Genomic DNA, 19145 nt, shown 5'->3' with positions numbered 1-19145 from the left:
TGCAACAATGAAATAGTATTTTATTGTGAAATGCTTTCGGTGTGTATGTGACCTGCTGTCATGCCGGCTGTCTTTTCAGGGAGAGTGACCTTACCACAGTACGGACCCACAGGAATCAAATCTGTGATCTGTTGGGAATCCCCAGGCCACAGGCGGTTGTAAAGGTAATAAACTGACATGCATGAGACTGGGATTTCTTTCAGTTTTATCGCAAATGTTATATTGTTGGAGTGAAATAACCTTATCCACTCTACTTCATCCACAGGGCCCTGTCTAGGTTTCCTGATCAACTGTGTCATTGTCAGTGGACAAAACGCTGTACAAAAATCAATAGTGGACTTTGAGTGCTGTTATCTGAAGCTGCCTTGTATCAGTTTGTCTGTCCATCTTTCCAAAAAGTACACATGATATAAATCACAAACAGTCTTACATAATAATAAATGGAAACAAAAACTTCTGAAATGTCCTTTGTGCCTTTATTATCACTATACAGATGTTGCAGGTGCCTCTGACCAAAAACTCTGACGGTGATAAACTAAAATCCAGCACTTGGGAAGACACCCTCTTTATGAATCCTGATTTTTTTCTGTTTAGTTATTTGAAACACTTAACAACTTGGGAAGCTTTCATTGTTGCTTTTTTGCGCATAACACATTTCTAACTTCTACTGTGCGGTCACGGACTAGTGAGGCTGTTTTTCATTGGAGCTGTTTACTTGAAACCTGTACCTGGAACAACACAGATAGGTGACACAGAAACTAGGCTTTGCGTGAACTCCAGGGAAAATGGTTTCCATTTAGCTGTTTTGGCACAAAAACCATGGAATGTCACTGGGGCCCTGTTTCCCCTCGGGTCCCATGCAGACCTACTTTTTCTGCATCGGTGGAGGTGCCAGGGACCGGAGCCTGTTGTATCACTATTGGTCCAGGCTTTCTCATTATAGTCTGATAGTGGCTACATTGTCTCAGTCAGCCTCTGTGTCTCTCACAGTGACAAAGATACTTATTGTAACATTATTTTAGAATTAGGTGGTTTCTGATTGTTTCTCATACTTCTCTAAACCCCCCCCCCCCCCTCCCCAGGCTAATAATCATGACATTGTACTATTTATTTTCTGTAATATGATTAATTTAACAAGGTTTATCCTTTCCCATGGAAACTGGACCCTTATAAAACTCGGTAGAAAAATGTTTATTTTTATCCCGTTCATGGCTTTCTGTATTTCAACAGATCTTTTGAGTGTGTGCGTGTGCTGCCAAATCATTAGTAACATCTGGTCAGTATGGCCTGGGTTTTCTTTTACAGGGCATAATCGTGAAGCCAATGACTTTTCTTTAAATGTTATTTAAACATTAAATTGGATCTTCACTTACTTGTGGTAAGACTTCTGATTTTGAGTATTTTCATTAGTATCAGACAGTATGGAAACTCAATACGACACAAAATCATGACGGTATCAAAAACTGTCAATTTTCTTTTTGTGCTGATAAATAAAATACAACATGTAATCAGAATCAGGACATGGGATGCTAACTTTAAAGGTCATTTCAATTTAGATCCACATACATGTATATCAATGGTCATATTAGTATTTGTCTTAACCATCTTGCCTAATAACGTCTGAATTAGTGTCTCTGACAAGTGGCTTTGCTAGCCTCTTACCCTGCTCATTAACAAGGCCACATATACTCGTACCCTCAGTGGGTGTTTTTGAATTTGTCTGGGTAGTCCAATATTGCTGCAGCCCATAATTCGACTTTAATTAATTCCCGACCAGATGGAAATTCCTTGTAGATCCTTATGAAAGAAATGGTGTGTTTCTCTCAAGGCGGATTGATGGTAAAGCGAGCAGCTTTGCTACAGTGCTCGGGCTAGAGAGGAATGCTAATAATTCTAAAAGGCTTACAGTTCGGTCGGCAGTAGCCATGGCAATTCTTCACATACAATGGTGGCCTTTTAGGAGTAGTGGAGAGGGGGGCTCCCTCATTGACTCAGTTCGGTGTGATATTGGGAAAGACCTCTTTGCACTTTCCACTGTTGTGTGTTGTGGTTGTTATGAGATTAAGTGGTACTCATAGCAGTTTGCCCATGTTAACGATTATGGAGTGGAGAGGGTCGACTGAGCTGTGAGTCAGATCTGTCCATATAGAACATGGCTGGGTTGTCTACAGCATTGGTAATAATACTACATTATTATAATTAGGCCTATGGTCCCAACTTCCCATCTGAAAGAAAAAATATGTCAGTAATACACACTGACAGCATTGTTACTCATATTATATAAAGCTTGGGTGATCTGTCAGATGATCGCAGCATTCCCCCTCAAACACAGCACATTATTGATTATTGAACTTTGAGAGCTCATGATTTTGATTATGGTTCGTCCTTGTTTTGTGTTATGTCACTGGGCCTACAGAGAACAATGTGAGCGCTTGTGCACTGTTAGCGTAAATTAAGTCAGGCTCTGTGAGAAGATTTGTTATGGAGAAAAGCTGTGTGTTTCTAATTTCCCTCATGATCTGCTGACATCAACATTACAGAAACATCTATACTCAAAGTCACTTCCCCCTTCACAATAAGTGACTGCACTGTGACGGACACAGAAGCAAATGTTAGACTAATTACCCTCAGGAAGAATTACTTTCTGTTTCTTCATTTATTTTCCTCTATCTGGTACTAGACTAATAGTGCACACTGTGCAAAGGACAGGAAAACAATAACTATTCACTTTTAAACTAAAGGTGCAAACTATAAGGCAGCACTGCTATATTTGCACAACATGCATACAATTTAAGGTAATGATACATGTCATTTTACAATAGCAATATTAAAATTATTTTTTTTACCAATAACAGTGCTTCTACACACTGATGTAATAAAGCACTTGTGCTTACTGATTTGAAGCATTGCCCCTGATAAAGAGAAAACACATTGCACACTTCCGTTCACAAGAGCTGATGCAGCAATGCATTCATCTAGGGATTGTTGCCAGAAATGTGGGATTTATGCGATCGGAAACATACCTGTGAAATAATTTTTTTGAGTTACTCCCTGAAATGCATCTAATTATGGTAAGCTGAACTAGTCGTTGTGTTGGAAATTCACAATGTTCTATATAATCAAGCTTTTACTTATTTTTGGTGTGGCCTAACCCTGACATGGAGCTATTGTCTGCTAAGAAAGTGTATTATTCCCAGGTGTGACTTCCTGCTGGGACTTCCTTTTTATGGCCTCAACACCTGGTGTAAAAGCAGCAGCCCTAAGTCAGCTTCATTAGTGGAGCTCAGGCCTTAATGGGTCTTATGTATGGACTGGAGGTACTGTGGAGCAGCTCTAATGGCTAGATTGCCTTTGAGTTCAGAACTCCTCAGCCTTCCAAAATGACTGGGGGAGCTGCTGAATAACAACAATACTCCTGTTGCACAAGTATTGCTGTGTGAGTTCAGCAAAGGCTGCTCCAAACCTGTATGGGCTGTTCATGTACAGACAGCAACATGTGCTAAGGATATGTCTTTCTCCACAATCAAAGGATCATAAAACTGTAGTGACCTAACACCAAACAAATATAAAGTTTAGCTCTTAAAGCAAAGCTTGTGCTGGAAAAAAGTGGTCGAAAGAAAAGTAATGTTTAAAATGTGTTATTGAAGTCATGGATCTTCAGGAAATTGTAAAAGCACATTTTAGGTAGAAAATACAGAATATTATAATTATAAGACTTGATAGAAATAGCAGCGATAAGATAATTATAAGACTGATAGAAATAGCAGAAATGCTATAATTATAAATATGACAGCTGATGCGGTCTCCCTCTGGGCAACCACAGCCTTTATACATTTCCAAAAAGCCATAATCAGCAGCACACCAGGCATGCGCTCGCTGCCCAGGAAATTACCACGTTGTTTGGAATTATAGTCATTTGGAAAACTGAGGCAGCTGGATAAGTTTGGGTGAATGTAGGTTAATTGCCAAGCCTGTGTCCTTTTAGAGACCACAGGTTAATGGACAGTGTGTTTTTATTACAACAGCACACACAGATGTGTGTAGATAATTTGGCTAATTAAATGGAAAAGGTCGTATTCTGCCTGTGGACCAGTTACTTTGCTATTCCTCTTCATTCCCTCTGGAACAGAAGGCCATTTGTGTAATAGGAGTAGATGAGGCAAACCTGACCATGTCTCACAGTTTTAAGGGTTTTTCAAACAATGGACACTATTTGTATGCTCTAAATCACGCAGCAGTCTTTGTGTAATAGAACATGTTATTTAGAGCGATTTAACAGTTTCTGTGGCTCGCGTTCCTCTGACTGGTTGGCCTTGTTGGAAGGTTTTCATTTAGCCTTCTCTCCTTATTGCTGTGGCTCCAGCAACTCCCAGATCCAACGTTCACTATTTGTTTCACAGTCCTTCATGTGCATATATACATTACATTATTTAGCAGATACTTTTATCCAAAGCAACTTCCATTAAGTGTAATAAACCATGAGGGTACAAATCCAGAAAAGCAAGACTCATTTAAGTCCATTAACTCACAATAAGCCAAACCATAGAGTGCTACATTTAGGTGCATTTTATTTTTCATTTTTTATCTTAGTCGGTACAGATGTCTTTTAGCCTTGACCTGACCCAGAGCTGCCTTCTGGGTGAGAGAAGGACTCGTCTTCCTGATGTTTTGTCTGACTTGTGAGCAGTGAGGGACAGATGCAGAAGAATGGAGGAGGTTATCGCTCAGCTGGTCTTTCAGGCAAAAATGATCAAATTCAAATGAATCTTCCTTTGTACTCTCTGTTTGACTAAAGGAACAGAGGGCTGCTTACATAGCATCACTAAGTTGTCAAGGTCTTTTTCTGTCTGTTCAGATAAGACTTGTTATTTGTTCACAGTAGCCTGGTTTTGGGAATGATGAGACTAGATTTAGCCTTGAAGACATGCTGTTTTTCCCTTTGTATGCCTTCTTCCCCTCTTTGCAGTTTCTTTTAATCAAATGTGTTTCAGTCCTTTTTTTCTTTTTCCAATCCACCCTCCACACCGGTGCTTCATCTTTGAGTGAGCGGTCCAGCTGAAGACGGTCCTCCTCTTCCTCCTGACATCACTCTTGCCTTGGTTGAACCTAAGGACGTCTGTAGCCCCTGTGTGGGGGCCTGTGTACAGAGACTCTGCTGCTTCTGCTACTCTGTGTTGATCTTTGTGACTTCATGGAGACAGCTCGGACGTCAGGGGGCCTGGCTCGCCTCTGCTTTGGACAGTGGCCAAAATGAGTTCATCCATGACAGCGAGACCAGCTGCTCAGTCGTAGAGGGGTGCCGCTTCTTTCTCAACCTCTGCACCCGACCCTCAACCCGGGAGCTGGCTGGTGTGAAGACGGGGTTTAGTGTGAGCGTGACACCCTTCCCAGAAGCCCAGGCAGGGCCTGACCACTGGCAGCCTGCCGGCCCCTCGGCGCCTGCTAAGCAGCACGGGCCTCGGGCCTCCGCTGCTCCCTACAGAGAAGCCCAGTTAGTTCTGGCCGCATGCCAGCACTGAGCGCTGGGGGGCACGGACAGGTCAGCTCTCAGGGGTGGTCCTTCAGTCCGTGTGTGTGAGAATGCATGTGTATGTGCAATGTGTCTGGAGCCAGGATGATTAGCTCATCTTTTGTTTTAGTGTGATTGTATTATTTTGCTTTAACCCTCGACCTGTACGATTTGCTCTGTCTTTGTCAAGCCCCCTAGTGTGTCCTGGGAATATAGAGGAGGACAGTGTATACAAAACTCATGGCTGCAGCTCATTCAACTTTTCTATGAAGATAAATGCTGACGGGCTGCTTTTCCTGAGGGAATGTTGTGTTCATTAGAAGAACAGAGAGAGCTGCTAGCTCCAGCTCCAAATGACATTAGCATTCTGAGGCCAGAGGTGCCGCACTATCAGTAATATCAGCATGAGTTAAAGATCTCTGGCGGATATAAGGTATCACCAGCCCCAGAAGGATCGCTCTGCCGGGCTGTGAGTTTCCGTCAGTGAGATTAATCTGTCCCTCGGTCATCTCCTGAGCCAACGCAGTCAATCTGGTCTCAATCTGTGGCGAAGCACAGGAGCATGGGGGCAGCCAAAGGTCAGAACCTGAGAAGGAGTCATATCTCTTTGCTCCCTCCTCCTGATCCTGGCTCTCTCTGTGGCCACCTCTTCCAACCCGCTCCTGCCCAACTCAACATTTGGAATCCATTATCAAAACTCGGCTCGGAGTGTTTCTTATAATTTAAAGGAGAGGTTCTCCAACGTTCTTCTTTAGATTAACAGCTGTTCCCGTGGGAGGGCGGACACAGCAGGGAAGTGTGTTGCTCCGGAGACTCCAGTGCTATGAAGTCTGTGGATGGGGATATAGGTATAAAGTGGTGAGCCAAGCGCCAACTCGTCTAAGGTTTGCACTGTTTGGAGCTGGGAATTGGGATTCAGGAAGTCTTTTAAAATGAATCCTGAGGGAGAAGAAGCTAGAAGTGAGGTGTTTTTCTGGGGTACAACTTAGAGTGAGCCAGGGCTGTGGTTTGTATAACACTATCAAAAGCATCTGTCAAATAACAGAGGTCCTATTCTGGTCCTGTGTGGGTCAACATTGGAACCAGTTGAATGTGCTAGCAATGTTTGGCAGGGGACTTGGCTGCTGGAAACAGAGGTCAGAAACACTGTGATTGAAGCTCATTGCTTCATTACCATGTAACCATGCCACCAGAAGTGCACTTGGTCAGATTGAGTTCATCCAGTCTCTAAAATTCTGTTTGACAGAGTTCAATTTTCTATTATTAGGTCTTGGCTTAAAGGCGTAATTAGGTTACAGTTCTCTTTCCCCCCAGACGATGAAACACTACCCGTTATTTCAATAGCCACGTTATATGAGAATAAAAATCAACTGCTCTGACGGCAGCCAGATTCAAGATGAAACCTCTTGTCCAAATATGTTCATTCAGTTAAATGAACTATAAATAATGTGAAATGAAGTCTCAAATGGAACAGATAATCGGTCTGACGCAACACGAGATACAAACGGTCGAGCAATACTGAAGAAAATGCTGATGGGTTTTTGTTATTAGATAAAAACAGATTGGTCACGTTAGATAGCACCAGATCACATGAACTGCATCTCTTAGGTGACACAGGGTGAACTGAATCACTTTTCTGACATACAGCCTCCATAGTTGTGCGCACAACCGCCAGTCAGCCATGTGATCTTCCATTTCTTTTTTTGATGCATGGAGCGACACACAGAGTTTGCGCCAATTCTCCCTGACAAATCTAAAGGTCACCAATTAGCAGTGTGAACTGGGTCAAAAGGCAACCTCTGGTGTGTGTGGTGGGGGCACGTGATAAGGCTGCTGCACTGCTTTAGTTTATCTGATGACAGTGCAGCCAAAGTTGGTTTCTCCAGGGCAGTTCATGAACCATAGTGGCAGGGTCTTGAACTTTTGACGGGGGGCCAACTTACGGACACTCCACAACTACAGGGCCGGAGGAATCATCACAGGACTCTCAAGTCAGATGGTACGCTGGCTGTTAAAGTCTTTTGTCATGTCATGTGATTCCACATGACATAACAAAGCCCCACCATCTTTCTGTGGGGCTGTAAACATGCCTTTTTTTCATCCACAGCTGCGTCCTCTGCTATTTTATAAGTAAGAAGTTATGGTGTGATGTACACTTTTTGTTTTCAGGGCTTTGGATGTTTAGCAGAGGTCAAATTAGGGGGTCATAATTAGTGAAATATCTTTGAAAAGGCCAGGGTTAAAAGGATTGATATTACTCATTTAAAAACAAACTGTTTGTGGTTAAGTGCTTCTGCCTTATCGTATTTGAGGTAGCATCAAAACTCAAATTCACTCTGTTAGATTCTGTTGATCTGTAGAGATGTCTGGAGAGGTCTTTGTTCAATAATCCGATTTGTCTGTGTAACAAGAGTATTATCATCTAAAAATGCAGTTGTAGACACTGTTTTGTCTCATCTGGTTAACCTCAGCAAGAGCAATCTTTGACTTGTTTTTCAAAAGCTGCCCGTCTCTTTGTTCGCAAGGAAAGCCTTGGCTTTTACAAAATGTGCTTCAACCATTTTCTTCTGTTATTGTAGCAATCGCCTTGTCTTCTAAATTACAGGGCTGGAAGCTTTGACTTTCAGGTGGTTGGGGTGTACATACTTAGCGTAACCTCTGCTTCCTTTGAAATCTTTCAGCTGTTCATGCCTCATTTCCTAGCAGCCTCCAGTGAGCACAATGAGCGGAGTAGTTACACTGTGCCAGACGTGTGTGGGTTATTAACATGATAAATATCCCAGCAGTTACCGCGCTGCCATTCACTCACAGTATAGGGCAAACACATGTTTTGTATAAACCAGCACAATGAACTAGAAATGTAGTATGTACTGAACCAGCTCTCACAGACAAAACCTCTATACTGTTGTTTGACTACTCGTGATCCGGGTTGGGAGTTTGCTAGCACATGGTTGTATTTACACTCAAATGTAAGGCATGCCTTGAAATCAATAATACACACAAGGAAAACTGAAGGAGGCACTGTAAGAGTTGCTGCAGCGGGGGAGGTTGCCTCCCAGTGAGTGATGCCATGCCCCTCTCCCCCACATGGCAGGCCTGCTGCTGTGGTCATGGGTCCCCTCTCCCCCACATGGCAGGCCTGCTGCTGTGCTCATGGGTCCACATCAGCCTAATAACAAATTGCGGCTCTGCTCCAGAATTCAGACATCCGCCCGAGCCAGCCGCCCTCCTCCTCTCCATTTTCTCTATTTTAAGAGTCAGACCGAGGGGGGTGGAATTACACTCCAATATACTTAATCATTTCCATCAGCGATGTGGGATAAGGAGCGGGGGGGCTGAACTCTTCTGCTGCTGCAGGGCTGTTTCCATGAGGCACGTTCACTATCCACATTAATGTCCTCTAACGGTTTGGCAGAGAGATTAACACACAACTACCATTTGCAGGAAGAAAAAAAGCCTTTGAAACTATCAATGATTTGCGTCACCAACGCAAGAGCGGGGCAGCGTGTGCAGCCTAAGTGCTGGGGGAAGAGGTGGAGAGAGTGGGGAGATCTGGGATGAGTCGACCGAGGAAGAAAGGACATTGGATGCGGTTGAAGTGGTCTACCAGCAGCTGTCATCCCAAATGAGCGACTCAACGCTAGGAAGTGGCTTCTGACATACAGTCTGGCATAAAGGAAGTGTGCACACTGCTCTAGACTGAACGGTTTGGAACTCAATATGCAGAGTGTCCAAGTAGCAGTGTTGTTCCTGAGGTCTCTTTCCTTCTTGATCCCCTCAGAACTGTTATCATATTTTAGTCTGAGGTTCTTCAGACAGAAAAGAAGATAACTTTGCAGGATGTTGGATTCCCCCTGTGAAATGATCAGCCCTATTTCCCTCTCATCTATGTGGTTAAGGAGGAGGGGAGGGAAGGGGGACAAAAGCTGGTAAGATCACAAAGTATTTTGGCGGGAGGCTGGCTGTGATGTGGCAGCCCACTGACACACCAGAGGTCATCATTCTGTCCCTGGGTGGCAGCAGTGGAGAACTGCTCCCTGGAAAGCCCCAGCCTTCTGCTGCATGACGCAAAAGGCTCTAGACTGCCATGCAAGGGCCCTGGATCCGATAAAGAGACAAGTGGGGGTGACACAAAACAGTCCACTTTACGGTATTTGGTCCAAATTTTCATGACATTAACGCTTGTTTCGGCAAGACTAGAAAATGCATATCATCACATATTTATTTATTTATTTATTTAACCTTTATTTATACTCGATATATCATTGAGGGGTGACCCTCATTTGTAATGATGTCGAGAAACAAAAACAACAACACATACACAATATACAAAGCAAATACATAAAATACACAACAAGCTGGTAAAGAGAAACATTTTAGACAGAGGTGTAGAGTGGCTGCAAATAAAATAACATTGGTAAAAGTACAATACGGCCTAATTAAAACAGTTACAGTTAGAGTTAGGTAGATAAGAGGTTGCACGATAACCACAAATGAAACACCCTTCTTACAATGTTCCTAGCTGTCATTTAATGCATTGCTGTCATAAAGGTGGTGTCAGTCCATCACATGCTGTTGTGGAATTCATCCAAGTGGTTCAGTCATCCATCTCTCATTGCTGGCTGCCAGCCCAACCCCTCCTACCAATACACACACACTCATATACTCTGTGCTAATAGTGGTGAAAAGGCAAGTCACTGCATGTGAGTGGAACAATAGCAAGTGTTTGCCATGATGACCACAGATCCTTGATGATAAATCAAATGTAACAGCCCAACAGCATTATTAACACATTCTATCAAGCCTTTAGTTCTGCTGTGCATGCTCCATTCTGATTTTCTTTTATTGTCTTTGTATTTCTATTATTTATTGCTTGCAGTGTCTTGAAGAAACTCTGACAGCGGTTTGAGTTTCCCATAGTTTCATTCAGCTTGAGAATGTGGGCAGAAAGTGTCAAGAATTCAATTGGAACATCTACTGATTTCTCAAGTGAGTAAGTGTGGTAAATAAAAAAGTTTTATGAAACAAAGGAGATTTCTTTTATTGCCCTTCATGACCAGAGTTGAATTCTTCCTGACGTTTCATATGTTGGGTTATCTGTGCCTTCAAGCAACATGTGTTCATTGAAACCTGCTCCACCTAGATCTGTATGATGTGCACCTTAATACAATGCAATCCAATAACCATGGATTCAACTTTAAATACAGTATATCACATGGTCTGTCCCACTTATTCCCATTCAAGACAGCCAACACCTGAGCACCATGTGTTGATATTGAGAGTGTCTGATACCCAGTCGGCCAATGAACAGAGAAGTTGAAATAATTAGCAAATAGTATATTAATCCGCTGCCCGGTAGCAACTTGGCCCAACCAACATTATCAATTGTATGAAAATAGTTGTGTAGTATATTCACTTATATCTTTGTCTAGCTTGTGTGGTCTGAGATAAGAGACAATCAAATACAAATTTCATCTTTTTGAGCCACTCTACCACTATTTGAACTGCTTACTCCTGAACCTTCTAGTCGAGCACCTCTTAATAGTGTGAGCCATCTCTAGTGAGTCTTTCCACTGGAGCACAAGTGTTTAGGTATTCCAATGTGTTTCATTTGAATGGCTGAGTCATTAACAAGGAGTTAGTCCAGGATTTTAGAATTCTGTGAAGAGCAGTAGCCATTATTATGGCTGCTCAACTCTGCTGTTTAGAGCCTTTGATGGCCTTTGACCCCACACACACATACTTTCTCTCTCCTTTACTCTCTCCCTCCATCAAATCCTGTATTTATTAAACAACCCAACCACCTGTCCGTGCAAGAGGAATGTGTGTGCTGTCAGGGCCCCTGAGAGCGGCTACCGCTGCTGCCAGTATCTGCCTCCATTTTGGAAAGACACGGTAGAGGGAGAGGCAGCAAAGGTTAACCGCTGGGCTGCCGCGGTTTTAGGCCTGCGTTACCGGACCACGCTGCCTTCTGGTTCTCTCGTTAGCCTGCCCCCCTTTTTCCTTTCCAAAATCTTCCTTTTTCCCCCCTCATTCCGTTGCTATGTGCCAGTGGGTTTTTTTTGCCTGGAATACTGAAATAGCCTGAGTCTTGTTTTATTTGTCAGGCATTCAGTGAGAATTCCCCCTCCAACCCACAGCTGGCTCAGGAATGTCCTGCGACTCCCCTCTCCAAGTCTCTCCCCTCGCATCATCACCTCCCTATCCCCTCGCTCGCTCCTTACTTTTCCTCTCCTCCCTCACTTTCTCTCCATTCTCCTCCTCTCCTTCTATCTTTCCCTGATCGTTTGCCTTCTCTACCTCGTCCGCTCATCTTTTTTCGGGGAGGGCAGTTAGGAAGGGGGCTATCACAAGAGTCACTCTGTGTGCCAAAGCTCACACACTGCTCCCTGCACACACAAAGAGTTGCTGTGGAGATAGGATCACATATGGCTGAATTGGATTTTGCTCACTTTGTCTCCCCCACTACGTTTTTATTATTTCCCTCCCCGTCCCTGCCTCTTCCTCTGCTCTGTTGCTCTTTCCACTCTGCCCTACTGTGAACTCTACACTTTAACCTCTCAGCTGTTAGAAATGAGTAAGACTGTTTACAAACACCTGCCATTTATTGCAAAAAGGTAATGCATGGCTAGTGATAAAGTACTGTATCCAAAAGCAAAACAACTTTGACAGTAACATGTTGATTCTGAGGGCAACAAAGAAAGTATTTGTAAAGTCTGCCCCAAGCCATATTTGTCATTGAAAATGAAATGTAATGGAATGTATCAAGAGATGACTAGAAACGTGGTTTTCTGTGAATCTTTCAAAATGTATACAAATGATGAGTATTTATCTTTTAAAGTCATTCCAAGAAATAGGCTAAGCATAGGAAAAGGCAAATACATTCAACAGTGACATAGTATCATTATCCAGTTGTCGATTTACTCATCCAGCTAGTTATTGAGCAACATTAGCATTCATATGGATCCCAGCTCTATTTTTGGGTTTCCACCCGTTCCTGAGGAAAGTGTCTTTTCGGCTACTAAACTCTCAACCATTTTTCACCAGCTGGATGCTAACTTTGTGTCTTTGGTTATTTAGTGCTGGGCAGGTAGTGTAAAGAGGATTTTTTTAGGGCTTTGATTTGCACAAAACAAAAAAATCTGCCACGGGCACAATTTGTCATCAACCCCTCACTCTCTGGAATGCATCAGAAGATGTATGGCTGTGTAGTGTGTCCATGATGTTCCCTACAAAACTATTCTGTAAGTTCAAATAAAAACATTCAACATGGCACAGGAGTGAGCGCGTGCTGCCGAGCTATCTCCATAAAAATCTGCAGCTGTCGAGGCTGATACTTAACCAACGCTGTGATAAACTACAGCCCAAAAACCAGTGATCAAGACTGTTTTGCATGATTACATGAAGCACGGTCCGCTCTTCACACAGGGGAACAAAGGGAGTGTTGTTTGGGTAGTACAAGCAGGTTCATGGCTGGGGTTAGGTCAATGTAAATTGGTTGAGTGATTGTGTTGGGTAAGGTGTTGTTGGTAGTGAGTTCCAGACCTGCTTTTTGATGTTGCAAGATGATTAATTAACACATCATTGCCTCTTGAGGAAGTTCGATTTTTTCCCACCTCATGGTTCCCTGCTATAAAAGGCTATATTATGCTACAGACTCTTCCAGTCCACAACTAAACCCTTTGTTTCCAACCGTTTGTAACCCCCCCTCCCCCCCCCCCCGCCTTCCAGTAATTTTTTATGTGAAGACATTTTTCAGAATGATTAACAAGAATTCTTCCACAGAAAATCACATAACACAATTATGAATGGACCCCTACACTGAATCAAGCATGCTTGTGGGCTCTTTGTGGACTCTAGGTATTCTAATCCCCCCCCCCCCCCCATCACCGGGCCATGAATCTATTGTTCAGCTCCCAAACAAAACAGCAGAGGAGACGCACCATGAATAATGCGGCGTCTAATGCCTCATGAAATATACATTTGGGGGCTATGGCGTTAGAGGGATCTGCAAGGCTTTGTAGCACCGTCAACCTCTGTGATTCATACGTGTGTGTCGGAGATAGGTTAAAGCCATAGATAGTATATAAAAGGTTAAAGCCCACGGCAGCACTGCAGAGATAGACACACTTGTTGATTCTGAAGCTAAAGTGAACCAGATGTAGTAGGATGGGACACGCTGCATTGCTCTGCACTGAGCTAATCCTCGGGCTCAGCTTTACCGATGGTATATCATTCAAACACCCACATCGGTGTAAAATTTGAAGACAGAGATGGAAGTTTTTTGGGCAGGTGTGAAAGGAGCTCCTTTCACCTCAAAGCAGAAAGACAAAATATAGAAGATGAGATGAAATTGAGCACAGTGAGGTACTGTGAGGTACTATAGGTTCACATTGGCAGCCAAGGTTCCTTTCTATATAGCCTTTTGGCAGAGTCACTGGCACATTTGAGGTGGAGATATAAAAAGCAGGTTTGTTTTCCATATCCTGAGTAATAATTTATGGTGAGAGTGAACACTATCCAGAGCCTTCACTGCAGCCTCCTGATTTAAACCTGCCAATCACATGCACCAGACAAAACAACTGCTTTTCCTCCGTGTGAAAGGAATACAAATGGCTTATTTATAAACTATATGTGTGAGATGTGGAGGTATGCTGCGTCACTGATGCCTTTAAAGGATGGTTATTGCGTAATGATGACAGATCGCAGATTGAGAATTTTTTTTTGAGAAGTTCCCTGCTCCTACTCAGTTATAACATGGATTAATGTCAAATTGCTAATGATGTGGTGCTTTTCTTGGCACCAAGGGCTTTGAAGGCCACATCAACAAGCCAATCTCTTGTTTCTTCACTTGCATGAACAAGGTCTTGTGTGTCCTTGGATGCAAACTGGTCCCATGCAGACACAGATAGGAGCTGGTGTGTGTGTTACTCTCAGGAGGGAATAGAGATACACTAGACCTTGAGTCTAGAAAAAGACGTCAGGGTGTGAGCTGTTGTAACTTGTCCTGATGCATACATATCAGCAACATGTAAACACACAACACAGACTGGAATGTTGAGACGACAAACAGCACGTCTGGCTGTAGCGACTCACGGTTTCTCGAGTTCACATGCAAATACTGGTTGAGGTGAGCTTTGCATATTCAAAGTTTCCAAATGTGTGCGCAGGTATTTGTTGACAGGTCAAACGTGGGTCATGATGGTTAAAGGTGAAGTAAGCGATTTATTTATGTTAATATAAATGTTAAATCGCTCTTTATTCATACAGTGATCACTTATATAGTGTGCGCGTTTCATAAAGCCGATCTCTCAGTCACTCGCTCTGCATGTAATCGGCAAATAAACTTTTTGTGGATACCACTACTGATAACCAATCAGAAGAGAGAACGCTACAAACCGGCACCCGTCTCACTGTCGGTGCACGTGCAGAGCGACAGATGGGTGAATGTGTATGCGCCTACAATGGCGGATCAGGTAAAAATCCTTCCCAATGTCTGTTTTGATGGTTTTTATCACGAGGGAGGGGACTGCTAACTCACTGAATGGAAGTTAGCTAAACTGACCATTCTGCTTACTGAACCTTTAACACACAACTGATTAGCAAAAAAAAGTGTTTAATCACAGTCAAAATAAGAACCAATCCGATGCTGGTTGTTGTAAATGTTGAGTCAATTGTTTGAGTTGATTCCATATGTGTAAAGATGATACAAAAATGATTGGAGTGGCGAGGGTTGTCCAATTTTATATCTTACTATTTTCTGGAACAACATATTTTTACAATTAGTAACTAAAAGAAGCAAAACACAAGAATTGACTACATTGAATTCTTATTTAGACTTCTAAATGAAATAAATATGCTCATATTAAGAATGACATTTTTTAAATGTTCTTCTTCAACAAAATGAGAAATAGTCCAGGCACTCAATAACGAGATATTACATTACATTATTATATTATTATACAGGCCAAATGTATCTTTATTCTGACATACTGACAAACAGAAACATCCTCATATCACACTTACACCATGCAGGTTGCCAGCATGTGAACCTCAAGCTATTGGCCCTTTCTCTCATCAGATCTTCCACATGTCCTGTTCCCCATGAATAACATGCAGGCCCACTCCAAGGTACACACACCAAAGCTGCAAAGGGGGCCCCTGCTGTCCTGGTCCATTGTCGGGCATGCTTGGACACATCAGCCCAGGATCAGATTGCTTTTGTTGGGCCGGTCCCAGGTCCACGCTGCTCCCCAGGACATCAAAGGGCCGTGTCAGTGTGTGTTAGGGGAGATGAGAAGCCTTACGCCCACAAGTCAGCGGAGTGTGATGGGCAGGGGCCACGGTGCACCCTCAGGGTGACAACATGTTGTCTTAACGGGCGAGGGGGGTCACGCAGTGCTGAGATAACACTATTGAACAGGAGCTGAGATGAGCCAGACATTGCTGCAAGGGATGGCAGAGTAGTCAGACAGACAGGAGATGATAGATGGAGAAAGGTAGAGGAAGCTTATGGGATGCTGTAGTGGCATACATGGTGGGGTCAAGCCAAATGACCATAAAACAATTATGAGAAGATAGACAGGCTGCTCTGATGTGAGACAGAGCCAATGTTATCTCCTGTGCGGGCCAGTGGACAGAATATGTATGAACAATATTCAGCTGTTTGATAAGAGCCACAATAGGACAGAGGTGAAGCAGGTTGGAGAGAGGATGGTTGGGGTCAGGAGTCACCACACAGGAGGCAAAACATCCTCCCCAATACTACCAAGAATCACATCCCCTGGTGCTGCAGCCAGACCTGAACATCCTCTCCCCGGTCCAAGCACAGCAACCCTCTTCCCTACACACCTAGTCTGCAAATAATGACATAGCTTAGAACTGGGCTGTAAGGACCGTCGGATTGTACTGTCTGAGAGATACGTTATCTTTTATGGTATTTACACACTGTTTACATGTTTGCATGATATTTGTGTAGTTGTAGTGGTGTAAAAGGAAGTGGTTCCTTTTGTAGGTCCAAAAGAAAGATCACATGCTCCTATGTGTTGTTGCTTTATAAAACAAGTGAATTTTCTGAAAACACATTGCGAGCCAAGCTGTAACCAGGGCCTTTTTTGACACAGAAAAACACTGGTGATTTCTTTTTCACTTCTTCTTCTTCTTAGTCTTAAATATGTGCAGGCTACAGATAATGGTGGTCAGGCATTGCATGGCTGCGATGAGCGTGTGTTTAGTGTTTGAGGTGACGGCGCCTCGTGGCGCAGAGAAAGAGGTGTTGTATCGACAGGTGTGACTCCTGACCCTGCCTCTGTTTGCTTCTGTCAACACATGGCAGGCCTGGTGTCTCGGGCATGGAGAGACACGCCACACTGCACCACCACTACACAGGGTTTGTCTGCTCACCTGCTCGCATGGATACAAAACCAGACACAAGTCTTTTCTTTGACGAGGTAAAAGTCATAGAAAACAGGGGGCATTGTACATGAGGCGCTTCTTCTCTCATATTGATATTTCTGTCTTTTTGTCGGTGCAGCAGCTGAAGCACAGTAATATGGTGGTCCGCCCTGCTATGAGTAATGAGGTGGGGACTGATCGTAAACTAATTGTTGAAGTTCGGCAGGAATTTGTTCGGTGGAGATGATGTCAAAGCCCAACCATCTATTGGCATGTCACCAGTTTGAGTTTCCTTAATTTACTTTCTGGACAGCAAGGTTAATCTTTACACAATGATAACATTCCTGGCAAATCTCTCTTGGAAGACAAACACACAGACAGACACACACACACACACACCCACACACACACACACGCACACGCACACACACACACACACACACACACACACGCCAGTACATGCTTTCTTCCAACCGGCAGATGATTCCAGATGTTTCCTAAACGGATGAAAGGCAAGGAAAGCTCCTCACAGTCTTGCATTAGACTCAACTAAGAGTTGGAAGCCGACCAGCTGGAACCACCCAAGCCTCCATACGGTTTCCTCCTTTCTGGCCGCTCCCAGACGCCGGGGCTCATATGTATGATTTACCTCCCCAGGATGGGGCAGGCGCGTGGGGAGGACGAGGGGGCTGACATCCCTATCGTTAAGTACAAAGCCCCAATGATAAGAAGCAGGCCGGGGGAAGGAATAAAATGAATCAATAAATCCTGCCAAAAAAAGAGAAACCCAATCTCAAGAGAATGTAGTTGTACTCTTTAGACTGGCCTGGCTCTTCTGTAACATCATCCAAGTGGGAAGATTATTTCCCAGTCAGGGTTTTTTTTTAGATTGGCAGCAAGGAATTATTCTATTTCTCCAGTGGACTGTTCTTTGGTCACAGATCACTGACCCACCGTGTGTGAAATATAAAGATGTTATTAAATCTGTCACTCCGGCTCACACTGGGGACATATGGAAACACAAACAGGAAAACATTTGAAGGCTCAGGCCACTACCTCAGGTGCACCAATACATTTGATTGGTGCAATGTCACTGGAAGCCACAGAGCCCTCAACATGTCACCAGGGAGTCAGAAGTTGGTGGGTTTTTTCACCTGAATGGGAAGATTGTAACAATTATGGTGTTACCTCAGCACGTACACTGGGCCCATTGTACTACGCACAACTCCCCAGGCCGCTGCTGGATCTGAGGCTTGGCAGGAAGAGAGCCCACCGCTGAATCGCTGGCTTTGTTTGCAGACATATCTGAGGTTTTTGATCATAAGGTCGAAAATGGCTGCGGCTCAAAGCTGCTTAGCTTTGCTTGTAGTTTGCGAGTAGTCTGCACATGTTATATCTTGCTTTGAAAAATGTGGATATGTTCTGGATTTTTGGGTTTGCATCTGGATTGTTTTAGGCAAACAATATACGTTGGAAAATGTGTTAAAGTCACACTATCTATTTGATCTTGTGATCAGCCATACACTCTGCACTGTCTCCTTAGTGTGTGTGTGTGAGAGAGAGAGAAAGAGAGAGAGAGAGAGAGTGTAAGTGAGTGTGTGTGTGTGTGTCTGGATTGTTTTAGGCAAACAACATGCATTAGAAAATGTGTTAAAGTCACACTTTCTATTTGATCAGCCATACACTCTGCACTGTCTCCTTAGTGAGAGAGAGAGAGTGAGAGAGAGAGAAACAGAGAGAGAGAGTGTGTGTGTGTGTGTGTGTGTGTGTGTGTGTGTGTGTGTGTGTGTGTGTGTGTTATTGTGGCTGTGTCACCTGCTGCAGCTCTTTCAGCTGGTTGTGATTCACCTGCATGGACGCATGTCTCATCATGACGCAGTGTAATGTTTCAACAGGTGTCAGGCCGCACAATAACATGAACTCCTTTACACAGGGTCATGTTCTGCCACGTGATGAACATACAGATCATAACAAGACGCTCATACAGTTTGAGTTTTCTATATAAGGTACATGCTGACTGGAATACACAGCAAAAATAAGTATTATTCCTCTAAATCTAACAATATGTAACCATAGCTCTGGCTGTAGAGTGTTGTATCTGACAGCAGACTATGTTTATCAGTTGGTGTAACTTCTATCATGTTTGTTCTCACATTGTGAACTATCTGTGCTCTGCTGGGAGCATATTTGATATGTTTTCCACATGCGGCTCCACATGACTTTTGACCTGCTGAAGTGCGTC

General features: G+C 43.5%; 1 protein-coding gene across 1 annotated transcript in view; it reads left to right on the top strand.

The window, feature by feature from the left end:
• The window catches only part of tbcd (tubulin folding cofactor D), a 35867-nt gene extending 35442 nt beyond the window's left edge, over positions 1 to 425 (top strand). Inside the window, exons 39-40 of the mRNA XM_080043586.1 lie at positions 80 to 164; positions 266 to 425. Coding sequence (XP_079899712.1) covers positions 80 to 164; positions 266 to 277 — 97 coding nt within the window. The 3' untranslated portion in view covers positions 278 to 425. The remainder of the gene's footprint in view (positions 1 to 79; positions 165 to 265) is intronic.
• The last annotated feature ends 18720 nt before the right edge of the window (positions 426 to 19145 follow it).

This window comes from Ammodytes marinus, assembly GCF_949987685.1.
Source record: "Ammodytes marinus genome assembly, chromosome: 16".
Taxonomy (NCBI): Eukaryota; Metazoa; Chordata; class Actinopteri; order Uranoscopiformes; family Ammodytidae; genus Ammodytes; species Ammodytes marinus.
Note: the sequence above shows the minus strand (reverse complement) of the source record. Positions and strands in the feature narration are given on the sequence as shown.